Below are 27,718 nucleotides of genomic sequence, written 5' to 3' on the forward strand. Positions count from 1 at the left end.
TTTTTTCCAATTAGATCCAAATTCCACACTAGTAAAATACAAACATGAACTAAAATTCAGGTTAAATCACTCAGAGTTGGCAATATTAACTATAGTTCCCTGGCTAATAAATGAAATAATTTCTTTATTCTGGTAGCCTGAGGAAAGAGTAAAAAGATGATTTCTCAGTATTTCCAGAAGTTTCCAAACAACACATAAAGGTGGTCTTAAAATATATAATTTTTTAATTTGTTTTTCCACTTGTCTATGATTAATATGTCCAGATTTAAAGGAAAAACTAAATGATCTTATAAATAAAGCTATGAAATAAAAGTATAGCACTTTACTAGGAAAAAAGGTGGAATGCTATTTAACAGAGTATTTTATATATGACTTTTGTCAGCATTCTATATTTTTTTGCTTAATTCTTTTCTTGTTAACCAGAGTTATTTTCTATTTAAAATAATCCTGTTGGACAACAGATACTACCCAATATTTATTACAACATACAAGTTTTGTTGTTTCACAAAACTGAATTTTTCATGACATGGTGTCTTACCAATAAGACTACCAAGGAGGCGGGGGGGGAAAGACAACCTATATTTTCTTGATTTAAAATTAAAACTCTGGGCAGAGAATATAGATTGGAATGTCCCATATTCAGTTTGGGGAAATCAGGTTTGTTAAAAACAATACCATGGTTTTAGAAGTCTGTACTAGCAACATTTTCCAGATACATTTTTTATATTTCAGGTGTAATGAAGTGCATTTTTATTTGAACAATAAAAAAAAAAAACAAAAACATACTTTGAGACCGTGCAGGTCTTTTTTTTCTTTTTGAAAACATATGGTATGTGTATATGCAGACTACATGATGTATTTCTTTCCTTTCATTCTTTTAAGAAATGACTTAACTCTTGAAAGTAACACTTGGGTTAGTTCATACCTTAAACACAGAAACACGTAATATCTCAATTATTATGTAATCTGTTTATACCAACCATCCCATTTTAGAGATGATTCTGTTTACCAGTCTCAAAAATATGCCCTTTCAACATATATTTTTATTCACAAAAAATTGATTTTAGTGTTTATGTGAAAGAAATTTTCCTGTTTCCCATTAGTGTAAATTAAAATCATTTTTATTTTATTATCAATTGAAAATTATTTCTGGTAAATTACTATGCTTATTTCATAGCTAATTTTCTCAGGAAAAAAAGGTAAATAGCTTATTAATCCTTTTCTTTAGACTCAAACTACCTAAATAATTGGATAATTATTTGTCACAGCGTATTATTCACTTTATTTTTATAACAGTACAAAGTGTTGGAATAAACAGGGAAACTCAAGATGATAGAACTCTTCAGATCCTTGATTTATTCAGCCTATTTTCACTTTGATGTTTTTCAGAAACAGTCCCACAGATCTGGCATTACAGACCACTTTAATCATACTAAAACGTTAAGTAACAAAATTTTAAATCAGACTTTAAAATGGTTAAATCTTAAAAGGACAATTCACTTTTTAATTAATATATTCATTATTCCATTTTCCCAATTTTTACTCTAGACAAATGAATCAATCCAGATGTCTTACACTTTTAATATTTGGTATATTTACAATATATTTTGTAAATTCTGGATGCCCCTGAATTTACAAATATTGTAAATATTTATCCCATTAATAAATGCTTGTTAAGAACAAGTCACAACAGTTAACTCAGGTGGCTGGAACTTAAGATGAAAATATTAGTGCTTTAATATTACTAGGTTATACGTCTCAATTACAAAATACAGACTTTGGGTAAGTGAATATAGAGAAAACTGTGCCACTGGCTTTGACATAAATAAGAATTCCTTTATAATGCTACAGTTGCAGTACAGGACTAACAGCTGGGTTTCACATTAGACTTCTATCTTTAAATGAATTCACACTTGTGAAAAACAAAAGCCAACTTTGCATGTTCAAGATGGAAGAACCAATGATAAGAAAAATTATATTAGAGGATGTTTTAGAGGAATAAAAAAAGCCAATTCTACGCTAGGCGGCTTTGGTTTTCAAAAGTAATGCCTTAAAAAAATTAAGACAAAGACATTAAACCTAAATCTGATTCCAGTAGTTCCACTTAAAGAACTACTCATGAAAATATCTTTTAAAGCTTTTTTTTTTTTTATCAAACATTGCAAAAGGCATATTTGGGAAATGAGAAATTTAAATGACTACATGATAATAATAGCCTATATTCAAATTTCAAACCACAATGAATAAGAATTTCAGAGGCTGCAGAAAGAATGTAATATACAGTCTGTTTTTAAGAAGCTTAAAGTTGAGACATAAAATAGTGTTGACAACAGTAAATATTAAAGACAGGAATATGCTAATTATAAATACTGAACATTTAAGATAGTATGTTGTACAAGTTCATTTGCAAGTTGTTAGGGTTGACATATAAATGATTTTAATTGGTTGCTTTGCTCAATATATATAAGGTCATTTTATATTGTACTGTGTAGCTCAAAAGATAGAAGATACCACAATGTTGGATGACCAGTACATACACATTAGTGATAACAATTTACTATTGTAAATTATGGTTTTATCTTTGAACATTCTCTACCAAATTCTGATTCTCGGCATTATATGGATTAAGAAATGTGTGTGTGTGCCCATGGGTGTAATATTAGCAGAAATTAAATATACATTTTATTTATACTATTCAAACTTTTAAAACAATGGAACACTTTTTTCAATTAGAGTATGTCACTTCAATATATAGCAGAAAAGGTGTAGCTGCATTTGCAGAAGAGGCCCCCAGTCTTCACCCACAATATGAGTCTTAGGATCTGAGGAATAGTTTGAAAACTCTTGGTTTAAATTTTATGAACAGTGAGTCCATAAATACAGTTTAGGTTTTTTTTTTTTTAATCAACTTCCCCTCCTTGTCCTGGATATTAAGCAGTCAGTCTCTAGGCTACTTGCCACTGTAGAAGGGCCAGTTCTCAATGTCATCAGTTCTCCGGAAATAAGGGAATGCTGCAGCACAGACTCACTTCATTACTTTCACAGTCTTTAGGTGAAGAAATTTCCATTTAAAACAATCTCCGTGTTAAAACAGTAGTCAGTAGCTACTGATTGTTTTTTAACTTAAATGGGTAGGAAAATAGATTGGTGGGCTTTTTCTTTTAAAAAGGAGAAAGTCTGCAAATAGCGTATCTTGGTGTGGAAGATGCCTTCCTGAAGCTAGAGAAAAGTATCTCCTACCCTGCACAGAGAGGCAGAACAGTAGCTGCAGTTTGACATTAGTCTAATGTTAGCTGCCATTAAGTTGACCCCCAACTCATGACGACCCAATGCACAACTGAATGAAATGCTGCCCTCTTCTACATCCTCATGATGGGTCAGGGATCAGACGGTTATGATCTGTAGGGTTTTCAATGGCTAATTTTTAGAAGATTGGCAGGTCTTCCTTCCTAGTCTCTCTCAGACTGGAAGCTCTGCCAAAACCTGTTCAACATAATAGCAACATGCAAGCAAAGCCTCCCTTGACAGAGGGGTGGTGGCTGCTCATGAGGTGCATTGGCCAGGAATGAATTGGAGGCTTTCTTAAAATTCCAACATTTTATTTCCCTCAACACATTTTGGCCTCTTGGTCTAGGGGTGACCCTACTATGAAGTAACTACTCCATGTCGTTCCAATCCATTTGCTGTTGTCAAAAACACAAAACTGAAAACTATATAGTCCCCTTAAATTTTGCCGTATTCCTTTTAACCAGAGACACCCAGTTCTGTTGTTCATGCTCTTTAAAGCTTACATAGGATACATGTTAACTCTAAGTATTCACCATGCTGCCAGTGACCGTACCCTTAAATCAGGAAATGGTTCTTTACCCGTAAGGTAAGATCTTTGGTCCTATTAATAATGGAACATAAAACATTTAGGAAAACTCAGTTTGCAGGTGGGGTTGAACCCACTATCTGGAACATACAGCCCAGTTACATATTCAGACGACAGGCTGAATTATGCCCAGTGCCTAAAGGATGTTGATTAAAACTCATCATCAGCCACACGCTGCTCTCCAATCCTAGAATGATCCTCGGCTTTCAGCAACGTGTTGATCTTTAGGCACTGTAATCCATAATAATCCCTAGCAGAAACAATCGGCGTGCACCTGAAGTGGCAGGGCCCGCTTTCTGGTTACAAAAGCCATCCACCAAAGTTTAATTTCACCACAAAGGACACAACCAGTTTAAAGGAAAAAGAATGCAAAGGCACACGCTGAAGACTGCCCTCATAATGCGAGAACTTCCGGAAGAACGTCCCTCCACGCCCAGGGCAGCAAGGCCTCCACTGGGCTCTGAAACGTCACTCCCGCCTCTGAGGAGCTCCACGCCAACAGGAGGAATGTTTCGTGGGTGGGCAGGCCTGCCCAGAGCTGCATTTGAAAGGCGGGACTTCCCTAACTCTTGCGTCATTCCTAGTGCGACGGAAGACGTCATTGTCTTAAAGCGGAAGGTCAATTGTGGTTACGGGCAGACGGGCGCGCACGCACTTTACGCTCCTGGTGTCGGCAGAGCAGGCGTGGGGCGCCTCGGCCGAGAGCTGCGAAGTGGTCCTTTGTGAGGCTGGAGTCCTGGTGTCCGCCCCGGCTCCGACATGCTATGCCGGCTCGACCGTCGGTGGCTGCGGCGTCTGCCCGTCCTACAGCTCGGGACGCAGGTCCTGCCGCTTGCTCCAGCCCCAACGGGCGGTGCCGAGCGCCCTGCTCTCCCAGCGTGGGCGGCGGCTTCATTCTCTACGGGTGGCGCCAGCGGCTGGTACGAGGCCGTGGCTGCGTCCGCGCCGGTGCGGGGCGCGGAGGAAGTGCTACTTAGCGCGCACGCCGCCTCGGGCCTGCCGTGGTGGGGCAGCATTCTCCTCACCACCGTGGCCTTGCGCGGCGCTGTAACGCTGCCGCTGGCCGTCTACCAACACTACATCCTAGCCAAGGTGAGGGGCGCCGAGCCACGCGTAGACCCTGCGCGTTCGCTTCCGCAGTTGGGGGCGAGGCCCAAGTACATCCGGGGCAGCTTTCCCCGGATGCTTCTGAAGTGCTTAATGTTCGTCCTGACCACTTAATCGTAAAGAAATCTACCTATCATTGGGTGTATTAAGTAAGGATGTTTAGTGATACATGTACCTGTCACTTCGTTTATCTTTGTGTTTGGTAGTCAAAGCACAAGTGGTTACTAAACTTGCTCCAAAATGAGAGAAAGAAATCAATAGCAGAAGAAATTGTATAGATTTATAACGTTACCTTCGTAAACGCTTGTGTGTCTGCAGTATCTTTCATCCACGGGTGCCCCAACTAATCTTTCTTATTGGAAAACAACTGCAAAGGTAGCAGTTTGCAAACTTGGTTCCTCATCCAGGCTCGACCATCTTTGGCAGGCTTGTCTGGTTATTCACAGTCACTCGACCTTTTAGTGCTTCGTTTTCTTTTCTTGTAGAAAAGAGGTGCGTACTTCACAATATTGTGATATCAAATCTGAGAGTATAGGTTAAAGTGTTTTGAAAACGAGAAGGCATTCAAATGTAAGACTTCAAAAATAAAGGCTTTCATGCTTTAAGATGCGGGGGTGGGGGAATCTGGGAACAAAGCAAGAAGAAAATCATCAGTACCGTTATGTCAGGGAGCTGTTTTAAGGAAAACAAAATTAACAGATCAGAAATAAGGCAGATTTTATTTCCGAATTTGTGGCTATCACACAGCTTATTGTTAGCTACCATTGAGTTGCCCCGCGACGCTGTGCACAACAGGATTGACTGTCATGACCCATAGAATTTCCAATGGCAAGTTTTCAGCAATTGCTCACCAAGCCTTCCTTCCTAACTCTTCCTTAGTCTGGAGGCTCTACTGAAACCTGCTCAACATCATGTTGTTTATTGCTGTAGAGTCAATTCTGACTTATGGCGACCCAATGTGTGCAGAGTAGGACTGCTCCAAAGGGTTTTTAAGGCTGTGACCTTACAGAAGCAGCTCTCCGTACCTGTGTTCCGAGGCACCACTGGGTGAGTTCTGTCAACTTTTCAGCTAGTAGTTGAGCACTTAACTGTTTATGCCTCCCAGGGACTTCTTGCTCAGCATCATAGCAATACACAAGCCTTCACTGACAGAAGAGTGCTTACTCTGCTTCAGGTGCATTGGCTAGGAATTGAACCCTGGTCTCCTGAATAGGAGGATTCTATCACTGAACCAATACTGTCCTCTCCGCACAGCATATTGTTGTTCTAGGTGCTTTTGAGTCAGCTCCAACTCATACCAACCCTGTGTACAGCAGAATGAGACACTGCCCTGTCCTGCACCATCCTCACAATTGTTATGTTTGAGCCCATTATTGTAGCCACTGTGTCAGTCCATCTCCTTGAGGGTCTTCATCTTTTTTGCCAGTCATGTACTTTACCAAGCATGATGTCCTTCTCCAGGGACTGGTCCCTCTTGGTAACATGTCCAAGTACGCGAGACAAAGTCTTGCCATCCTCACTTCGAAGGAGTGCTAAAACCAAAAACCCAAACCCATTGCCGTCTGGTCTGCTCTGGCTCATGGCAACCCTATGGAACAGAGTAGAACTGCCCTATAGAGTTTCCAAGGAGTGTCTCGTGGATCTGATCTGCCAACTTTTTGGTTAACAGCCGCAGCTCTTAACCACTACGCCACCAGCATTAAAAACCCTTAATTAATAGACTATTGTTTATTCAGTTTACAGGGAAATTTAGGGATGAAACAGTAAAGCCCAAAGTATGATTCTCATTTAATCCTTATAATAACTCTGAAGAAGGAGCTGTTATACATTTTATATGTGAGGGAACAGGATTTTAGAAGTTAAATAACCTGCTTGGAAGCACACAGCTAAGTGTACAAGCTGGATTTGAATTTTGTTGTGACTAAGGACATCTTAAGCAAATTCACGTGCTTAGATTTAAAGTTTCTTGAAATGATCAGTAAACCACATTTTTAAAGGAGTTGAGGCAATAAAGAGTAAAAGAAACTATGAGTAGTTATGAATAAAAATTCTTTATGTCCTCATAACAAATTTTACTTTTTCTTTAGCTAGGTGGAAAATTTGCAGCCAGAAATAAAAAGTATTGCCAGCCATCTTACCCAAGAAGTTACAGTTTGTGCTAATCAGTTGGGATGGTCCAAAAGAGTTGCCAGGTAAGCTGATCCTATGCATTTAAGACCATGGATATATATAATATTAAGTGATGATGTTAATTATAGGTTTGGACATTCAGTAGCTTGGTAACAAAGTATTTTTCATTTTTTCAATGAGTTTACTTGGTGTAATAAGTTTTATATACTAGATTCCGGGCAAAGGAATGGAGAAACAAAGACAAGAAGAGCATGTTCTCTGTGCTTGTGTGACTCCAGCCCATAAAAAAAGGTTAGGTTTGTAATCACATAGAGATGTCAGTGAATTAAGTGCATGTAGGGGTTATGTACAAGGAGCTAGGCCATCAAGGAAAGTCTGGAAACTCTTCACAGAATGAAGATACTTGACCAGTCTATTGAGATACTAATCAACAAATGGCACAGGTTATTTACAAATTTGATATTTGTTGAAAAAATACAGCAGGTAATAGCTCGTGGGTATTAGGAGGTAGAAAATGTGAGTAAAATGATAGAAGCACGTGGATATCCATCATGGTTACCCTATGCAGTTTTCCGCCTGGGCTCTTAGAAAGCCCTTGCCCGAGAGTGCTTTGCTGTGCTGCAGTTTTCTGCCGGGAACTTCTAAGTGCTCCTGTTGCAATCAATTTAAGCTACTACTTAATCAGATTTCCAAATTCTGATTTTTACTAGATTGTGACAAAATGTTCACGAGTTTACAGGAATAAGGACAAAAAAGGGTTTTGTAGTCTAACTCTGTAATATATATACAGGTAGTCCCCAGCTTACAACAGGGTTCCATTCCAGCGACTCCATCGTAAGCCAGTTCTGGTATAAGTCAGATATTTCTTTTTCTTTTTTTTAGTTTTCGTTATTACCTTTTATTGTCAGTATCTTTATAAATCCAATCCTTGAACTTCTACAAGTGAACATCTGAGAATAACATCAGCGAATTATGCTCTTCGACATATATAGAACCTATTGTTACGATAACATGTACAAAAAAAAGATGGTTGTAAGTGCGGCTCATTGTTAACTCAAATATAAGTCGGGGATTACCTGTATATGGTTATCTGTATATTTTTATCTACGTAGGTATAAATTTGTCAACTGTCTTTAAGATGAGATTGTGTCCATCTTCATTTAGTGTTATAAAAAGGCCTGACATTTATTAAATCATTGTGGTAGCTTAATGACTTTTTTTGATAAAAAGTTGGCAGATCTCTAGTTTTGGAATTTTACTAGTCAGTTAATCCCTAGGCCAAAGGAACAAATTAAAAGCTGCTCATCTGGATTATAAATCCTGCCTAGAGAAGACTTCTGGCACCTTGTTTATACAGCACTGACAGGATGACTGTCCAGGCACATCCTTATACAGATGAGTGGCTTTTAAGGAAGACCCATCTGAGGGCTTCTTGCATTTTCTTTTTTTAAATAATTTGTTGTTGTTGAGAATATACACAGCAAAAACATAACACCGATTCAAGTTTCTTCATGTACAGTTTAGTGACATTGATTACATTCTTCAAATTGTGCAACCATTCTCACCTTCCTTTCCTGAGTTGTTCCTCACTACCTACTAAGGTTCCTGTCTATCTTTTTGACTCACTATCTGCTAAGGTTCCTGTCTGTCTTTTCGACTCGCTACCTGCTAAGGTTCCTGTCTGTTTTTTCCAGTTGCTCTTATCACTTCGATCCCGTATAGATAGATCTTAAAATCTTAAAAGAGCGTAATGCTCAAGGCAGACATTCTTTGTTACTTAAGCTAAACTATTGTTTGGTTTTAAGAAGACTTCAGGGTATATTTTTGGTTTGAAGTTTAAAGATTATCTTAGGACAATAATGTCAGGAGTTTATCCAGCCTCCATGGCTCCAGAGAGTCTGGTTTCCCTTTGAATGTGAAATTCTGTTCTGTGTTCCCCCCCTTTTGATCAGGATTCTCCTATAGAATCTTTGATCAAAATGTTCAGTAAGGGTAGCTGGGTACCATCCAGTTCTTCTGGTCTCATGGCAAAGGAGACAGTTGTTCATGGAGGCAGTTAGCCACCCATTCCATTTTCCCCTCCTATTCCTATATTTTCAATAGAACTGAGTTGTGAGGAGTAAAAAGGGAGTTTATCAGGTGAACAGTCAGGAAAGTGGGCCTTTCACACAGATGATGTAATATTTCCAGCCATACTGATGTGGAAGTCTGATTTGTTGAATTACCTAAAATAACTTAGGAACCAGAATATACGGGAGATAAAGTCAGAATAGCAGGAAGAGGCTTAATTACAAAGGGCCTAGTTATTTGTGTGTACAATCAGCATGCTATAGTTTGATTAAATTCAACAAACCTACTCAGCGCCTTCCGTGTACAAAATGTATCATACAGGAGACTTAAAGACAATAAGGCCCAACACTTGCCCTTTAAGGAGACTATAGGATGCAGAACTTCAGATAAGAATAGGAATAACTAATATGGCTAACAGAAATAGAATTAAAAAATCATTGTGAAAGAGTTGACTGAAGGGGGACAACGATTTTGACAGGCCAAGAGCATGTGTAATACAAAAGCATATAGCTAGAAGACGTATGTTCAGATATCAAATAATCAAGTTTGGTTGGAGAGTAGGGATTTGAGCCAAATTTGTTCTCAGCTCTAGTATTTCTCATATAAATTATCACCATACCATGTCAGTAGTGAAATTTCCACTGTTAATAAAAGTCCAATTGGCCAAAGACTACAAGAGAAAAAGACTCATAATTTGATAGTGTCGCATGTATTGGATTGTTAGGTACATTGTTGGAGAATTTTCAGTTAAAGGATTTATTTGCCTTTTGTTTAAGCAGCCTCTTATACAACTAAAAACCATACACAAATCCTTGAGCCAAAAGCCACACCATGATGTGTTTATGTGGTGTGGATGAAGCACTGTTAGGAATCAGATGACACTTACCTGTTCTCTTTGTCCGTTTTCCGTCTGTCTAGGCTCACTTATCTCAAGCATATGCGGAGGCTTGTTTCAGAGCTGTATGTCCGGGATAACTGCCACCCTTTCAAAGCCACTGTGTTGGTCTGGATTCAGTTTCCAACGTGGATCTTCATATCTGTTGCCCTCCGGAATTTTAGCATGGGGGCGGCGCATTCAGAAGGCAATTATTATACAAGTCTGTTTTCTCCAAATAAGTTTGTATGAAACTTTGTACCAAAAAAAAAAAAAAAAAAAACTGTTCATAATTGGAATAATTCTACTATCTTCCTTACAAGCGGATAGGATTTAAAATCTTGAATTTAAACAAACTGCGTTGAGAAAAACGGATAAATCTATGAAAGACATCAGTAGTACTGCTACCCGGGGACCATAATAAAATTAATGTTATAATTTTATAATTTGGTTTCCTGGTCAACAATTTTTTCAGTTCATAAAATTGAAAGACCAGAAAAGTTTCCTTAGGTATAAATGTAAATATTAGTTAAGATATGATATAAACGAAAACACTTGTCTTTCACTTAAATTTAAAGGCATTTCTAACCAGAAAGTAAGCAGAATAGACTTGAAAGAAAGCCACCTGTGGACAAATGATTATTTAAATCTGAAAAGTTTTCCATTACATATCTTTATGCTGTGTATGTCTGTTTGTTGCATATTGTTCCTTGCATCTTGCTGAGTACAGGAAGGACTGTTTATGTTGTAGAATGAAAAGTAACCTGAATAAAACCAACACACATCTTTAGTCTGAGGAATCCCTTATTGGAATTATCAGGACTTCTATGCCTTGTATGTTCGCCTCTGCTATTTTTAGGAATTCTGTTGTTTTATTTATAAAACTGTTTCAGCAGGTTTTTCTGTTCAGGAGCAGTTAGCTACCGGTGGGGTTCTGTGGTTTCCTGACCTCACTGCGCTGGATTCTACTTGGATTCTGCCTATATCCGTTGGTGTCATCAATTTATTAATAGTGGAGGTCAGTGGCTTAAATCATTGAGATTTTTGTTGTTGTCCTGACATCAAATATAAATGTTTTTGAGTTGGTGGAGTTAACTCTGAGCTAGAATTGAGACACCTTGGTTTCTGGTCCCAGATCAGCCACTGACAACCTGTCTGTCTGTCTTAGGCCAGTTCCTTAATCTTCTGGCCTCACAGTTTTCATAATTAAAATGAGAGAGCTGAATCAGCACTTCCAAGCTTTCTTTCAGCTTTAAAATTATATGATTCTGAAATGTACAGTTTTGTGATTTACTTCTGGTAAAGATAGTAATTAAGATGCTGGATCTATGTGGTTTTATTCATACCATGGAGTAGTGTTTTGTGTATATGGTTAATATGTGAATTTGTAGGCAGGGAACACATTCTCTACCTGGTTACCATTTTTTTTAGCTATATGACCTTAGAAAAGTCATTGAGGTTATAAGATGGAGGGGGGAAAAAAGAGGATGGCGCAGGACTGGGCAGTGTTTTGTTCTGTTGTGCATAGGGTTCCTATGAGTCGGAACCGACTCAATGGCACCTAGCAACAACAGCAGCAGCAACATATAAAAGATGACCCTATAGCCATGCCTTACGATTATCCCATGGTGCTTACTGAAGAACAGTTTAGGGGAAGGAAAGCATGCATGTAATTTCATAAAGCCCTATTCTCAGACTCTCAGTAGAACACAGACTCTTTGAACTGGAATAAATCTTAGAAATGATGTACCTCAGTTGAGATTTCATGAACTACATGTCCACTGGTTCTGTTTGGGAAATCTAATATACTGTTTAATTTTGTAGCTGAGGAATACGAAGATGATAAAATCAAAGATCTTGGGTGAAAGTTTCTCAAAGATAGAATCCATACGTACTCTAAATGTATTCCCTAAGAGCACCTAGTACAGTCTTGTGAATGAAGTTGGTACTTAGTGAATATTTGTCGGAAGGAAAGGACAAACATAAGGTCAAAATGCATTAATGGTCGAGGTAGGACTGATAGTCCTCTAGTCTTTCATCTATATTACTCTGCCATCCAGTGATCCAGCATGCATAATTATATTAAAAGCTTACTCTTACTGAACATATACTATGTGCCAGGCACTGCGGGAAGCAATTTGTATGAATTAACTCTTAATTTCTAAAAGAATCCTGTGATGTTAGTACTGTTCTCCATTCTGTGGTGAGAAAGTAAGGTACAGGTTAAAAAACTTGCCCAGAGTCATGTAGCTACTAAATAAAGATCTAAGTAGTTTGACTGTAGAGCCCATGCTCTTAATGATTACACTGTGCCTCTTAAGTAATTCATAAATCATAAAATGCTTTCCCTAGCCCTGGTTCTTCCCTTTATTCCACATAGCCAGATCACAAACCTTTGAGATATCTGTTGAGTACCTTCTCTATACCATGCACTGTACTTCAGTGCCAAAAAACAAGGGTAATGATTCATACATAGTATTTATATTCAAGGAGTTTCAGTCTTAATGGACAATCTTTGGAAAATACTGACTTCTAAAAATTAGGCCTTTATTCTTTTCTGTATAGCTGCATCATTAAAGCTGTATTTAAGAATTTTGTTTAATTAATGTTTAAAAGGGTAAATGATCAACCGTATAAATTCAACGATGTTTTTATTTTATTTTTTTTACTTTTATTAAAATATTGGTGGAGACCAATGAACAGTCAGTTCGTATGTCTGATTGAATATGCAGTTTAATAATCTTAGTGTGTATAAAAACCAGACCCGGTGCCATCTTTCGATTCCAACTCATTTGTGTGTGTATATATATGTATTCTACCCTTTCAGATTTTTGCTCTGCAAAAAATCGGAATATCTCATTTTCAGAAGTATGTCACGTACTTTGTCCGCGGAATATCAGTGTTGATGATTCCAGTTGCTGCAACAGTACCTTCAGTGAGTAAGCACCAGCATTGTTGTGTTGTTTTTGTTGTTAGGTGCCCTTGAGTTGGTTCCAACTAATAGTGACCCTATGTACAACAGAACTAAACACTACCTGGTCCTGCGCCATCCTCACAATTGTTGCTATGTTTGAGCCATTGTTGCTGCCACTGTGTCAGTCCATCTCATTGAGGGTTCCTCTTGTCCACTGACCTTCTACTTTACCAAGTGTGATGTCCTTCTCCAGGGATTGGTTCCTCCTGATAACACATCCTCACTTTTAAGGAGTGCATCCTTGCTGTACTTCTTCCAAAACATATTTGTTTGTTCTTCTGACAGTCCATGGTATATTCAGTATTCTTCACCAACACCATAATTCAAAGGTATCAATTCTCCAGTTTCCTTATTCATTGTCCAGCTTTCCCATGTATCTGAGGCAATTGTGTTTAGCATTGTGTTTAACATGTGGTAAATCCTGTCTAACCTTAGCTTGAACTGGCTGGGGTCCTGCCTCTTCATTGAGCTTCCTCCCACTACTCTATCCCTTATTGATTGGGAGTTTCTGTAGTATATCTACTGTCTGTATCACCAAATGACACTTCAAAATTTCTTGGCATTGGTTCATCCTTTATGTAAATGTGTCCCTCCTACTAAATCAAGCTCCATTTTCCTTTCCTTTTTTTTTGTAAATTTTGCAAAGTACTTTGTACAGTACCATGGACATAGTGTTTACTCTGCTTGATTAGTTGACACATTAAGTTCTTTTTTGCCTACATATAATGGGCCAAGAAATTTAGCGCTTAAGAAACAAAGCTTTGTGTCAAGCCTGTATGGGTTCATGTGTAGTATTATTTAGCCTCATAACAATCCTGTGAGATGTGTTCATGTGTCCCTATTTGCACATAATTTTTGCTAGCAATATAGAAAAATAAATGATTATTTTCAGTTATTTCATATTTTTAGCTTTTTGCTTAAAGAAATTTAGAAGTTGCTAAGAGGGCAAAAATAGTTATATCTCCATCTTTGCTCAGAATTCACTTGTTGGTGGTAGTTAGGGTTGTATAAGCGTATGTAAAAGTACTTCACCTTAGTTGTTTCAGTAGTCACCAGCAGTATATTCTCAGCATAAAAATGTTGCTTTTAAAGCTCTAACTTTGATATGATACTGTCATTAATCCTGTGTAAAATAATTAAGTGTCCTTATCTCTAAAATAGATAACATACTGTCTGTGGTAATTAATGAAATAACATCAGGTGCCCATTATGGTACTTTTCACTTAATAATATTGCTATAAAATATCTGCAAAAATAGAACAATACAGAATCACCACATTTCTGGGGAGAAGTCATAACAGCTATAACTAAGCAAACCCCCAGATTAAATAGATTAAGAACAGTGAAGTTTCATTGAAGAATTGAGTTCAGAGTGAGCAACAGAGATGTAAAAAACTGTCTTTTTAAATACCCAAAAGTTTATCCTCAAATATAGGAAATCCAGAGGTAGGCAATTCAGGGCAGCTCTGTGAGAGACCCAGCCCGCTTTTCTTTCTGCTCCATCCTCCACAACCAGTGATGTCCATCCTTAAGGTCAGAGTGTCGTCATGGTGGATGCTGCAGTATGTCATCTTGCAGGAAAAGTTAAAGTGTGCTTCAAGCAGAGCCTTTGCCTTTTAAGGAGTCTTGCCAGACATCCCGCCAAACACTTGTGCTTATATCTTTAGTTACGTGGCCATATGTAACATGGAGTGTGCCCAGCTAAAAATTATAATTTGGTTACTAAGGAAGAAGGGGGAGTACTTAGTAGCCAGCTTGCAGTCTGCCATATTTGGGCTCACGGTAATTTTTTGGTGATGAATAAGTCAGATGATGATGATACAACATTTATTCAACATTGACTTTGTGCCCGGCCCTGTTCTAATATAGTCCTCATAAGACGCAACAGAATCCCTGGGTGATACAAACAGTCGATGTGCTCGACTGCTAACCAAAAGGTAGGAGGTTCAAGTCCACCTACAGGCACCCTGGAAGAAAGACCTGGTGATCTACTTCCAAAAAATCAACCATTGAAACCCTGTGGATTACACTTCTGCTGTGACACACATGAGATGGCCATGAGTTGGAATTCACTCAGTGGCAACTGCTTTGAACAGGGCAGTGAGGTAGGTACTGTTGTAATCTCTATTTTAGAAATGAGAAAACTGAAACAGAAATTAAGCAACTCATCCAAGGTCACTTAGCTGTTGTATTGCAGAGTCTTAACACTCATCCAGGCAGTTTGGCTCCTGCTCTTTACTACTACACTAACCTGGCTTGAGGACCTGTTACTTTCTGCGTCTTAAGATTTGCTTTGAAATAAATGTAAGTGCTTACTATAGGCCACATGTTGTGCTTAACACTCTACATGAATTATCTCATTCCTCATAGCAATCCTCTTACATAGGTACTATAACTGTCCCAGTTTTATAGGTGAAGAAAGTGAAACAGAAATAACTTAACCCAAGTGAAATAAATAATAAGTGTAATTAAAACTCAGGCAGTTGACTCTAGGACCTGGCCCCAACTGCCACGTGATCTCGCCTCTGGAACTGGATTACTTTCTGATGCCGAAGAAAAGTTTGGAACAAATACATGTATGGAAGTGTTTTGACAAGCTTCAGAACTTAGTCATTGACCTAAATAAGTCCATCTGGACGATAATACAAAAGAAGGTTGAAAAGTAATGCTAAGACTATTTGTCTCAGGAAAAAAAAAAAAAGAGGCAAAGATAATGCATTCCTGAATACTCTGAGAAACTAAGTACTTGGGAAGAATCTGGAAGGTAGATCATTATGGGGGAAATGAGGTCTAAGTTGCCATCTTAAATGATTACACCCCCATTCTCACCTTCAGTATAAGCAGCTTCTCAGGCAGGACTCTTGTGGGAGAGAAAGTATGCTTAATTGCCAAAGAGGACAGGCGAGATATCTCCTGGGCCTTTGCATAGGAGCTGCTGTCTCATCTACTTTCTATCTGAACACCTCTCCTTTTGCTTTTCAGTCTTCCTTTCAACTTCCTTTCTTACGTATCTGTTAGATACATCACAGGTGTCTAATATCTGTTTCAGGACTTGCTTGGTCCTGTTAATCGTTATATTTACAGAGGTTAATTGTTATTTTCTTCATTATGGCCTGCCTGTGTGTGGACTGGAAACCTTGGTGGCATAGTGTTCAAGTGCTGCAGCTGCTAACCAAAAGGTCAGCAGTTCAGATCCACCAGGTGCTCCTTGGCAACTCAATGGGGCAGTTCTACTCTGTCCTGTAGGGTGGCTATGAGTCGGAATCAACTCAACGGCGTGGGGTTTATGTGTGGACCTGGGTGCTTTGGAGAATGGACAGGTGCTAACATTAGTGCCCTTTCTTCTCTTTATAGTCAGTTGTTCTCTACTGGTTGTGCTCCAGCTTCATGGGCCTCTCACAGAACTTGTTGCTGCTTTCTCCTGGATTTCGCCGACTTTGCCGAATACCATTGACCAAGTCAGATTCGGACACTCCTTATAAGGACCTCTTTGCTGTCTTTTGTGCCAAGTTCATTTCAAGAAAATGACATACTTGCAAATATTTTTGAAGCAAAAGGGTCATTATCACTTTAATATACTTGGAAATTTAGAAATTCAGATGTTATGTAATTTGCCTTCATTTAAAATCATGAACTTTGTGAAGTACTGTGGCTTAAGACGTAATGCAGACGTATTTGACAATTATTAAAATCTTTTAAGTACTAGAAATGGCGTATATTTCATTATATACTAAGAGTACAAAAACGGACCCAAAGTTTCTAATCGGATGTACAAAATTACAACTTATTTGGGGTGTTAGAACTTTGGAAAACAGGATTAGATACTGAATGATGTCAGATTATACTAAACAGTCCCAGACATTAAAGGTTTGTAAAATAAGAGGATCCAGTGCGATGGTTCTTAATATATTGGAGGTGGGAAGAATCCGATAAAGGCTATGATTTTCTCTTCAGAAACATCCTCAGACACATAATTTAGGGGACTTTGATCCCCTGAAGGCCTTCTGGGGACTCCTGGTTAAGAAATCTTGTTTTAATGGAACATACATTGATGATGAGTTAAATGTGTGGTTTAAAAAAAAAAAGCGCTTGAAAGAAATGCAGTAGAGTAGCTCATGCATATAAGAAAATACCTAATACGGTAGGTAATTTTTCTTCCCAAACTTGCTTTAAAAAACACAGAGCGTACATTTCTTTTTCTATAATTTAACACACCTGGAATACAGAGGATAACTGTACTGTAGGAACCCAAAGTGGAAAGTCGTAAGCAATAGACTCCTTTAGTCAAAGAAGAAAGCCAGAAGGGCAGCTACCAATTATGGAGGTACTTTTAAACTTTTCTTTATTTAGGAGGATTGTGAGTTCAGGCTGTGATAGTGGTTTAATATAGGAAAAGTTGATCGGGAGTATAAATCATTGATCCAGTTCTTGTTTAATTTGGAAAGATGATAAAATTGATTGTGGTTGAGACAAATAAATTTGGCAGACGTTTGAGAAGATGATAAACTTTTATTGAGCTGGAATGTGTACCTGATTCTGAGATCCCCTATCATCCCATCTCATATTTTATGGTAAAGTAAAAAACTTAAATAAAATTAATTACATAGTCATTTATTTGAGTGATGTCTGTCAGATCTTAGCTGGCTTATTTAATGAAGTCATGAAGTTTTTTAATTAAAAAAAATACAATATGTAGAGGTAAGAATTTGGGTTGCCACGTTACTGCATCTCACTGAGACTTCAGAGGTAAGGTGGTGGCAGTTGGAACTAGGTTCTCTTTTCCTGACTTCCCAATCTAGCTTGTGACTGCAGTACTGAAGCAGCCAAGCTTCGTGATCCAGCAAAGGAATTGAAACTTAAGTGTTTCAGTGTCTATGCAATCAAGGGAGCAGAGACTGAAATGTACACGATGGGTGTATTATAGCAAGGAAGGGAAAGGAAATTTGAGAACACTTTTAGCAGGCATGACTACCTCTAGAACAACTCAGTCCTTGGTATGTATCCAAATATTTTTTTTATAATGTGATGAGGGAAACTACCCTAATCAGAAGGAGTTCATCACTTTCTGACAGATTAAAAAAAAAAATAAAGTGGTGTGACTCCCTTTTCAAATAGCTGCATTTTCTTTCATGTGCGTACTTTACCCGACTGCGATTACCCTTGCTTTTCAAAATGTATATTTGGATTTCTTTTCAAATGTGTATTTTACCTGTCTTATCATTAATCTCCCGTTTTCAAAACTTGAATTGCTTTTCAAATGGTTAAGTTTATTTGAGAGTACAAGGCTTTCCGTCCCTCCCAGATCCCCACATAATTTCTGGAGTGGCTGGAATCGTGGGATATACGCATGTATAAAGTACACTGGTATGTTAAGAACTGAGGTGATGTAGCTACCTGGCTTCAGGATGGTGCATACTCACTCATTTCATTCACCAGACAGATGTTTTAGTAAACAGTAAGTCATATTAGAAGATACTGAGTCTATGGTCTTTGGTCTTATTTCCCCAACAGTTTGTCATAGTATGGAATAATGCCAGACCCTGAGGTCAGAGGAGGCAGACTCCTGAACAGGGATGGAGGACATACATGTTAAGATCCCTTGAGTCTTAAAGACTGTCCATCCTGCAGTCTCCCGTCAGCTGCCGAAAGGCTTCACGGCAGAGCTCTAACCTAGGCCCTGTCTGCCAAAAAAAAAAAACCAAACCCATTGTCCTTGAGTCGATTCTGATTTCTAGTGATCCTATAGGACAGATTAGAACTGCCCCATAAGAGTTTCCAAGGAGTACCTGGTGAATTCAAACTGCTGTCCTTTTTTGGTTAGCAGCCGTATCACTTAACCACTATGCCACCAGGGTTTCCACCCTGCCAGCAGAGGTCAGGAAGACTTGTCTTTTCAGGTGGGATCCATAGACTGTGTTACCCTTCCATATCCCTTAAAAGGGCTGTTTGTTTTCCTGTGTGCTATTTTTGTGTCTAAGCTAGATTGACTTCTTTTTTTTTATTTTTTGGTTTTAGAAAATATATTTTTATTTAAAATGAGTCATATTATTAACATGTAGTGGATTTATTTTTGCTATTTTCAAATAAAATATATTTGTTAATTTCTGGGGTTTATTTTTTATTATTTATTTTTTTTATAATAACTTTTATTAAGCTTCAAGTGAACGTTTACAAATCCAATCAGTCTGTCACATATAAGTTTACATACATCACACTCCCTACTCCCACTTACTCTCCCCGTCTTGAGTCAGCCCTTTCAGTCTCTCCTTTCTTGACAATTTTGCCGGCTTCCCTCTCTCTCTATCCTCCCATCCCCCCTCCAGACAAGAGTTGCCAACACAATCTCAAGTGTCCACCTGATATAATTAGCTCACTCTTCATCAGCATCTCTCTCCCACCCGCTGACCAGTCCCTTTCATTTCTGATGAGTTGTCTTCGGGGATGGTTCCTGTCCTGTGTCAACTGAAGGTCTGGGGAGCATGGCCGCCGGGATTCCTCCAGTCTCGGTCAGACCATTAAGTTTGGTCTTCTTATGAGAATTTGGGGTCTGCATCCCACTGATCTCCTGCTCCCTCAGGGGTCCTCTGCTGAGCTCCCTGTCAGGGCAGTCATCAATTGTGGCCGGGCACCAACTAGTTCTTCTGGTCTCAGGATGATGTAGGTCTCTGGTTCATGCGGCCCTTTCTGTCTCTTGGGCTCTTAGTTGTCATGTGGGCTTGGTGTTCTTCATTTTTCTTTGCTCCAGGTGGGTTGAGACCAATTGCTGCATCTTAGATGGCTGCTTGTTAGCATTTAAGACCCCAGACGCCACATTTCAAAGTGGGATGCAGAATGATTTCATAATAGAATTATTTTGCCAATTGACTTAGAAGTCCCCGCAAACCATGCTCCCCAGACCCCCGCGCTTGCTCCGCTGACCTTTGAAGCATTCATTTTATCCCGGAAGCTTCTTTGCTTTTGGTCCAGTCCAATTGAGCTGACCTTCCATGTATTGAGTGTTGTCTTTCCCTTCACCTAAAGCAGTTCTTATCTACTGATTAATCAATAAAAAAAACCCTCTCCCACCCTCCCTCCCTCCCCCCCTCGTAACCACAAAAGTATGTGTTCTTCTCAGGTTTACTGTTTCTCAAGATCTTATAATAGTGGTCTTATACAATATTTGTCCTTTTGCCTCTGACTAATTTCGCTCAGCATAATGCCTTCCAGGTTCCTCCATGTTATGAAATGTTTCAGAGATTCGTCACTGTTCTTTATCGATGCGTAGTATTCCATTGTGTGAATATACCACAATTTATTTAACCATTCATCCGTTGATGGACACCTTGGTTGCTTCCAACTTTTTGCTATTGTAAACAGAGCTGCAATAAACATGGGTGTGCATATATCTGTTTGTATGAAGGCTCTTGTATCTCTAGGGTATATTCCTAGGAGTGGGATTTCTGGGTTGTATGGTAGCTCTATTTCTAACTGTTTAAGATAACGCCAGATAGATTTCCAAAGGGGTTGTACCATTTTACATTCCCACCAGCAGTGTATGAGAGTCCAATCTCTCCGCAGCCTCTCCAACATTTATTATTTTGTGTTTTTTGGATTAATGCCAGCCTTGCTGGTGTGAGATGGAATCTCATCGTAGTTTTAATTTGCATTTCTCTAATGGCTAATGATCGAGAGCATTTTCTCATGTATCTGTTGGCTGCCTGAATATCTTCTTTAGAGAAATGTGTGTTCATGTCCTTTGCCCACTTCTTGATTGGGTTGTTTGTCTTTTTGTGGTTGAGTTTTGACAGAATCATGTAGATTTTAGAGATCAGGCGCTGGTCGGAGATGTCATAGCTGAAAATTCTTTCCCAATCTGTAGGTGGTCTTTTTACTCTTTTGGTGAAGTCTTTAGATGAGCATAGGTGTTTGATTTTTAGGAGCTCCCAGTTATCGGGTTTCTCTTCATCATTTTTGGTAATGTTTTGTATTCTGTTTATACCTTGTATTAGGGCTCCTAGGGTTGTCCCAATTTTTTCTTCCATGATCTTTATCGTTTTAGTCTTTATGTTTAGGTCTTTGATCCACTTGGAGTTAGTTTTTGTGCATGGTGTGAGGTATGGGTCCTGTTTCATTTTTTTGCAAATGGATATCCAGTTATGCCAGCACCATTTGTTAAAAAGGCTGTCTTTTCCCCAGTTAATTGACACTGGTCCTTTGTCAAATATCAGCTGCTCATACGTGGATGGATCTATGTCTGGGTTCTCAATTCTGTTCCATTGGTCTATGTGTCTGTTGTTGTACCAATACCAGGCTGTTTTGACTACTGTGGCTGTATAATAGGTTCTGAAGTCAGGTAAGGTGAGGCCTCCCACTTTCTTCTTCTTTTTCAGTAGTGCTTTGCTTATCCGGGGGTTCTTTCCCTTCCATATGAAATTGGTGATTTGTTTCTCTATCCCCTTAAAATATGACATTGGAATTTGGATCGGAAGTGCGTTAAATGTATAGATGGCTTTTGGTAGAATAGACATTTTTACTATGTTAAGTCTTCCTATCCATGAGCAAGGTATGTTTTTCCACTTAAGTATGTCCTTTTGAATTTCTTGTAGTAGAGCTTTGTAGTTTTCTTTGTATAGGTCTTTTACATCCTTGGTAAGATTTATTCCTAAGTATCTTATCTTCTTGGGGGCTACTGTGAATGGTATTGATTTGGTTATTTCCTCTTCGGTGTTCTTTTTGTTGATGTAGAGGAATCCAAGTGATTTTTGTATGTTTATTTTATAACCTGAGACTCTGCCAAACTCTTCTATTAGTTTCAGTAGTTTTCTGGAGGATTCCTTAGGGTTTTCTGTGTATATAATCATGTCATCTGCAAATAGTGATAACTTTACTTCTTCCTTGCCAATCCGGATACCTTTTATTTCTTTGTCTAGCCTGATTGCCCTGGCTAAGACTTCCAACACGATGTTGAATAAGAGTGGTGATAAAGGGCATCCTTGTCTGGTTCCCGTTCTCAAGGGAAATGCTTTCAGGTTCTCTCCATTTAGAGTGATATTGGCTGTTGGCTTTGCATAGATGCCCTTTATTATGTTGAGGAATTTTCCTTCAATTCCTATTTTGGTAAGAGTTTTTATCATGAATGGGTGTTGGACTTTGTCAAATGCCTTTTCTGCATCAATTGATAAGATCATGTGGTTTTTGTCTTTTGTTTTATTTATGTGATGGATTACATTAATGGTTTTTCTGATATTAAACCAGCCTTGCATAACCTGGTATAAATCCCACTTGATCAGGGTGAATTATTTTTTTGATGTGTTGTTGGATTCTATTGGCTAGAATTTTGTTGAGGATTTTTACATCAATGTTCATGAGGGATATAGGTCTATAATTTTCTTTTTTTGTAATGTCTTTACCTGGTTTTGGTATCAGGGAGATGGTGGCTTCATAGAATGAGTTGGGTAGTATTCCGTCATTTTCTATGCTTTGGAATACCTTTAGTAGTAGTGGTGTTAACTCTTCTCTGAAAATTTGGTAGAACTCTGCAGTGAAGCCATCCGGGCCAGGACTTTTTTTTGTTGGGAGTTTTTTGATTACCGTTTCAATCTCTTTTTTTGTTATGGGTCTATTTAGTTGTTCTACTTCTGAATGTGTTAGTTTAGGTAGGTAGTGTTTTTCCAGGAATTCATCCATTTCTTCTAGGTTTTCAAATTTGTTAGAGTACAATTTTTCATAATAATCTGAAATGATTCTTTTAATTTCATTTGGTTCTGTTGTGATGTGGTCCTTCTCATTTCTTATTCGGGTTATTTGTTTCCTTTCCTGTATTTCTTTAGTCAGTCTAGCCAATGGTTTATCAATTTTGCTAATTTTTTCAAAGAACCAGCTTTTGGCTTTGTTAATTCTTTCGATTGTTTTTCTGTTCTCTAATTCATTTAGTTCAGCTCTAATTTTTATTATTTGTTTTCTTCTGGAGCCTGATGGATTCTTTTGTTGCTCACTTTCTATTTGTTCAAGTTGTAGGGACAGTTCTCTGATTTTGGCTCTTTCTTCTTTTTGTATGTGTGCATTTATTGATATAAATTGGCCTCTGAGCACTGCTTTTGCTGTGTCCCAGAGGTTTTGATAGGAAGTATTTTCATTCTCGTTGCTTTCTATGAATTTCCTTATTCCCTCCTTGATGTCTTCTATAACCCAGTCTTTTTTCAGGAGGATATTGTTCATTTTCCAAGTATTTGATTTCTTTTCCCTCGTTTTTCTGTTATTGATCTCTAGTTTTATTGCCTTGTGGTCTGAGAAGATGCTTTGTAATATTTCGATGTTTTGGACTCTGCAAAGGTTTGTTTTATGACCTAATATGTGGTCTATTCTAGAGAATGTCCCATGTGCGCTGGAAAAAAAAGTATATTTTGCAGCAGTTGGGTGGAGAGTTCTGTATAAGTCAATGAGGTCAAGTTGGTTGATTGTTGTAATTAGATCTTCCGTGTCTCTGTTTAGCTTCTTACTGGATGTCCTGTCCTTCTCCGAAAGTGGTGTGTTGAAGTCTCCTACTATAATTGTGGAGGTATCTATCTCGCTTTTCAGTTCTGTTAAAATTTGATTTATGTATCTTGCAGCCCTGTCATTGGGTGCGTAAATATTTAATATGGTTATGTCTTCCTGATCAATTGTCCCTTTTATCATTATATAGTGTCCTTCTTTATCCTTTGTGGTGGATTTAAGTCTAAAGTCTATTTTGTCAGAAATTAATATTGCTACTCCTCTTCTTTTTTGCTTATTGTTTGCTTGATATACTTTTTTCCATCCTTTGAGTTTTAGTTTGTTTGTGTCTCTAAGTCTAAGGTGTGTCTCTTGTAGGCAGCATATAGATGGATCGTGTTTCTTTATCCAGTCTGTGACTCTCTGTCTCTTTATTGGTGCATTTAGTCCATTTACATTCAGGGTAATTATAGATAAATAAGTTTTCAGTGCTGTCATTTTGATGCCTTTTTATGTGTGTTGTTGACAATTTCATTTTTCCACACACTTTTTTGTGCTGAGGCGTTTTTCTTAGTAAATTGTGAGATCCTCATTTTCATAGTGTTTGACTTTATGTTAGTTGAGTCGTTACATTTTTCTTGGTTTTTGTCTTGAGTTATAGAGTTGTTATGCCTTTTTGTGGTTACCTCATTATATACCCCTATTTTTCTAAGTAAAAACCTAACTTGTATTGTTCTATATCGCCTTGTATCACTCTCCATATGGCAGTTCAATGCCTCCTGTATTTAGTCCCTCTTTTTGATTATTGTGATCTTTTACCTATTGACTTCCATAATTCCCTGTTATGTGTATTTTTTTTTTTAATTAATCTTAATTTGTTTGTTTTTGTGATTTCCCTGTTTGAGTTGATATCAGGACGTTCTGTTTTGTGACCTTGTGTTGTGCTGATATCTGATATTATTGGTTCTCTGACCAAACAATATCCTTTAGTATTTCTTGTAGCTTTGGTTTGGTTTTTGCAAATTCTCTAAACTTGTGTTTGTCTGTAAATATCTTAATTTCGCCTTCATATTTCAGAGAGAGTTTTGCTGGATATATGATCCTTGGTTGGCAGTTTTTCTCCTTCAGTGTTCTGTATATGTCGTCCCATTCCCTTCTTGCCTGCATGGTTTCTGCTGAGTAGTCAGAACATATTCTTATTGATTCTCCCTTGAAGGAAACCTTTCTTTTCTCCCTGGCTGCTTTTAAAATTTTCTGTTTATCTTTGGTTTTGGTGAGTTTGATGATAATATGTCTTGGTGTTTTTCTTTTTGTATCAATCTTAAATGGGGTTCGATGAGCATCTTGGATAGATATCCTTTCGTCTTTCATGATGTCAGGGAAGTTTTCTGTCAGAAGTTCTTCAACTATTTTCTCTGTGTTTTCTGTCCCCCCTCCCTGTTCTGGGACTCCAATCACCCGCAGGTTATCCTTCTTGATAGAGTCCCACATAATTCTTAGGGTTTCTTCATTTTTTTTAATTCTTTTATCTGATTTTTTTTCAGCTATGTTGGTGTTGATTCCCTGGTCCTCCAGATGTCCCAGTCTGCATTCTAATTGCTCGAGTCTGCTCCTCTGACTTCCTAGTGTGTTGTCTAATTCTGTTATTTTATTGTTAATCTTTTGGATTTCTACATGTTGTCTCTCTATGGATTCTTGCAACTTATTAATTTTTCCAGTATGTTCTTGAATAATCTTTTTGAGTTCTTCAACAGTTTTATCAGTGTGTTCCTTGGCTTTTTCTGCAGATATCCTAATTTCATTTGTGATATCATTAAGCATTCTGTAAATTAGTTTTTTATATTCTGTATCTGATAATTCCAAAATTGTATCTTCATTTGGGGAAGATTTTGATTCTATTGTTTGGGGGGTTGGAGAAGCTGTCACGGTCTGCTTCTTTAAGTGGTTTGATATGGATTGTTGTCTCCGAGCCATCACTGGGAAACTAGTTTTTCCAGAAAATCCGCTAAAAAAAAACTGCAGTCAGATCCCTATCAGAGTTCTCCCTCTGGCTCAGGCTATTCAGATGTTAATGAAGCCGCCTGGGGAGGGTGGGGGAGGGAACAGAGAGATAGGAGAGTAGCACCTCAGAATATAGCCAGAGTTGCTTGTCTTGCTTGGAATGACTGTTATATCTGAGATTCCCGCGGGCGCGTCGCCTATGTGTGCTGGCTGTGTGGAGATTGCCCCCAGGGGGTCTGGCCCGCTGAAGTCACGGTCATATCCTCCGCTTCCAGCCCCACGCCCAGCGTCAAGGCTCCCCTACTGGGACGGTGCACTCTCAACTCCAAAATCAGTCGCTGCCTCCCGGGGACTTCTCGTCTCTCCAGCCGCGTGGCCGTGCCGCCCCCGTGAACCAGGTAGGCCCCCTCCCGGGGTTAGTTCAGATGGGTGGAGTAGCTCCCCGTGCTTGTGCCGCGACCAAGTGTCCCGGCTGGAACGCTGTTCTCCCCACTCCAATACCAGTCGCTGCCTCCCGGGGACTTCTCCTACCGGCTGCGTCCCACGCCGCCCGCGCGACCCGGCTGGTCCCCTTCCCGGGGTTAGTTCAGGGGGTGGAGCAACTCTCCGTGTTTATGGCGTACCTGCGAGCAGTCCAAATCCCTGCGGGACGGTTCCCCGGCTCGGATGCTGCTCTTTCTGCTCCAAGATCAGTCACTGCCTCCCGGGGACTTCTCCTACCGGCTGCGTCCCACGCCGCCCGTGGAACCGGCTGGTCCCCCTCCCGGGGTTAGTTCAGGGGGGTGGAGCAGGTCTCTGTGCTTGTGCCGTACCTGACTGGTACGCTGGCTCCAGGCTCTGGAAACTATCGCTGCTTCCCCGTATTAGTTCGTTCTCCGTCTCTAAATCCGTGTTTGTTGTTCAGGGTTCGTAGATTGTTATGTATGTGATCGATTCACTTGTTTTTCCGTGTCTTTGTTGTAAGAGGGATCCGAGGTAACGTCTGCCTAGTCCGCCATCTTGGCTCCGCCCCTAGATTGACTTCTTGTGGGTACTTCTTATCCAAGGGTCAAGAGGGAGACTTACTCCCCAGATCAATTCATATTATACTAGTATGATACCTAAACTCCAAAGTGTATTAACAGATGGAACTGGCCTTCCAGAAATGACCCCAGATTAGTTTTCCATGGAACTATGATGAGAAAAAACCTGAACAAATCCTGTCTTGGTTGGATGATATAGCTGGGAAGATGAGGCTTACAGGAAAAAAATCCTTCATTGCCTTCCTCACAGATAACCCAGGGGAGCTTGCAAAACCGCCTTAAGGACCTGAGGAGAGAACAGAACATGGGGAGAAGATTTTCCAGGTATCCTTAAAGGGGCTCAAGAGCTAAAAATAAACCCTCACACCTCAGAAGACGTATAGGCTGCCGCTCCTAGACCTCATTGGGAAAATTGTCGTTTTTGTGGAAGAGTGAGTGCCAAATAAATCTCAGTAACCTCTGTGTTTGCACCTATATTTAAGTCACCCTTTGTGTTTTCTTCTCTGAACATCCCAGGAAGATCTGTGCCAGACTCCAGAGGGCCAAGAATTTCATTAAGAAGTTGTTAGATGCCGTCGAGTCGGCTCCGACTCATAGCGACCTTATGCACAACAACGAAACACTGCCTGGTCCTGCGCCATCCTTAGAGTCATGGTTATGCTTGAGCTCATTGTTGCAGCCACTGTGTCAGTCCACCTCGTTGAGGGTCTTCCTCTTTTCCGCTGACTCTGTACTCTGCCAAGCATGATGTCCTTCTCCAGGGACTGAGCCCTCCTGACAACATGTCCAAGGTATGTAAGACGCAGTCTCGCCATCCTTGCTTCTAAGGAGCAGCCTCTAGAAATGAAGACAAAACTATCCAGCACACACGCACACATACACACACACACACCCCTACCTCACACACATACCTACCTCTAGGGAAAATGCCCGATTTCTAATTTTTTCTGTTTAGGGACTATTTGCCGGGAGTGCTTCTCTCTCTCTCTATCCCTGATAAGACAATTACATTTGTTTTGCCTTAGCTGGGAAGGCAACTTTGTATTTAATTTAGCTTTGGTTTTTGTCTTCTGTGCAAATTATAGCTCTCTAGGGCAGCTTAAGTATGGACTATGGAAATATCTAGCTACATTTGTTTGATTGCAGCTGCATATCTGCATGTTCCCAACTCTTGTACGGTTAATTATTTGAGGAATTTCTTCTAATTATAACCT

At 39.1% G+C, this 27,718-nt stretch overlaps 1 protein-coding gene across 6 annotated transcripts; it reads left to right on the top strand.

Moving 5' to 3' along the window:
• The first annotated feature begins 15 nt into the window (after positions 1-15).
• LOC100666473 (cytochrome c oxidase assembly protein COX18, mitochondrial) lies at positions 16-27,392 on the top strand. 6 transcript variants are annotated; one of them, XM_064285715.1, is made up of 8 exons: positions 16-4,966; positions 7,073-7,173; positions 10,100-10,278; positions 10,952-11,073; positions 12,883-12,990; positions 25,758-25,880; positions 26,755-26,828; positions 27,021-27,392. In XM_064285715.1, exons 1-8 carry the CDS (start codon positions 4,634-4,636, stop codon positions 27,250-27,252), a joined length of 1,272 nt encoding a protein of 423 aa, XP_064141785.1. In that variant the 5' UTR covers positions 16-4,633; the 3' UTR covers positions 27,253-27,392. The 6 variants fall into 6 exon arrangements, with proteins under 6 accessions (XP_064141785.1, XP_064141788.1, XP_064141786.1 ...); XM_064285718.1 differs by lacking the exon at positions 26,755-26,828 and having other exon boundaries at positions 27,021-27,185; XM_064285716.1 differs by lacking the exon at positions 27,021-27,392 and having other exon boundaries at positions 26,755-26,994.
• The last annotated feature ends 326 nt before the right edge of the window (positions 27,393-27,718 follow it).

This window comes from Loxodonta africana, chromosome 5 (genome assembly GCF_030014295.1).
Source record: "Loxodonta africana isolate mLoxAfr1 chromosome 5, mLoxAfr1.hap2, whole genome shotgun sequence".
NCBI lineage: Eukaryota > Metazoa > Chordata > Mammalia > Proboscidea > Elephantidae > Loxodonta > Loxodonta africana.

Bases quoted from the DNA above. Each gene is read 5' to 3' on its own strand.
- LOC100666473 (XM_064285715.1), top strand. From the start codon at position 4,634: ATGCTATGCCGGCTCGACCGTCGGTGGCTGCGGCGTCTGCCCGTCCTA. The intron at 7,174-10,099 runs GTAAGCTGATCC...CCGTCTGTCTAG, and splicing joins TGGTCCAAAAGAGTTGCCAG to GCTCACTTATCTCAAGCATA. The intron at 12,991-25,757 runs GTGAGTAAGCAC...CTCCGCTTCCAG, and splicing joins TTGCTGCAACAGTACCTTCA to CCCCACGCCCAGCGTCAAGG.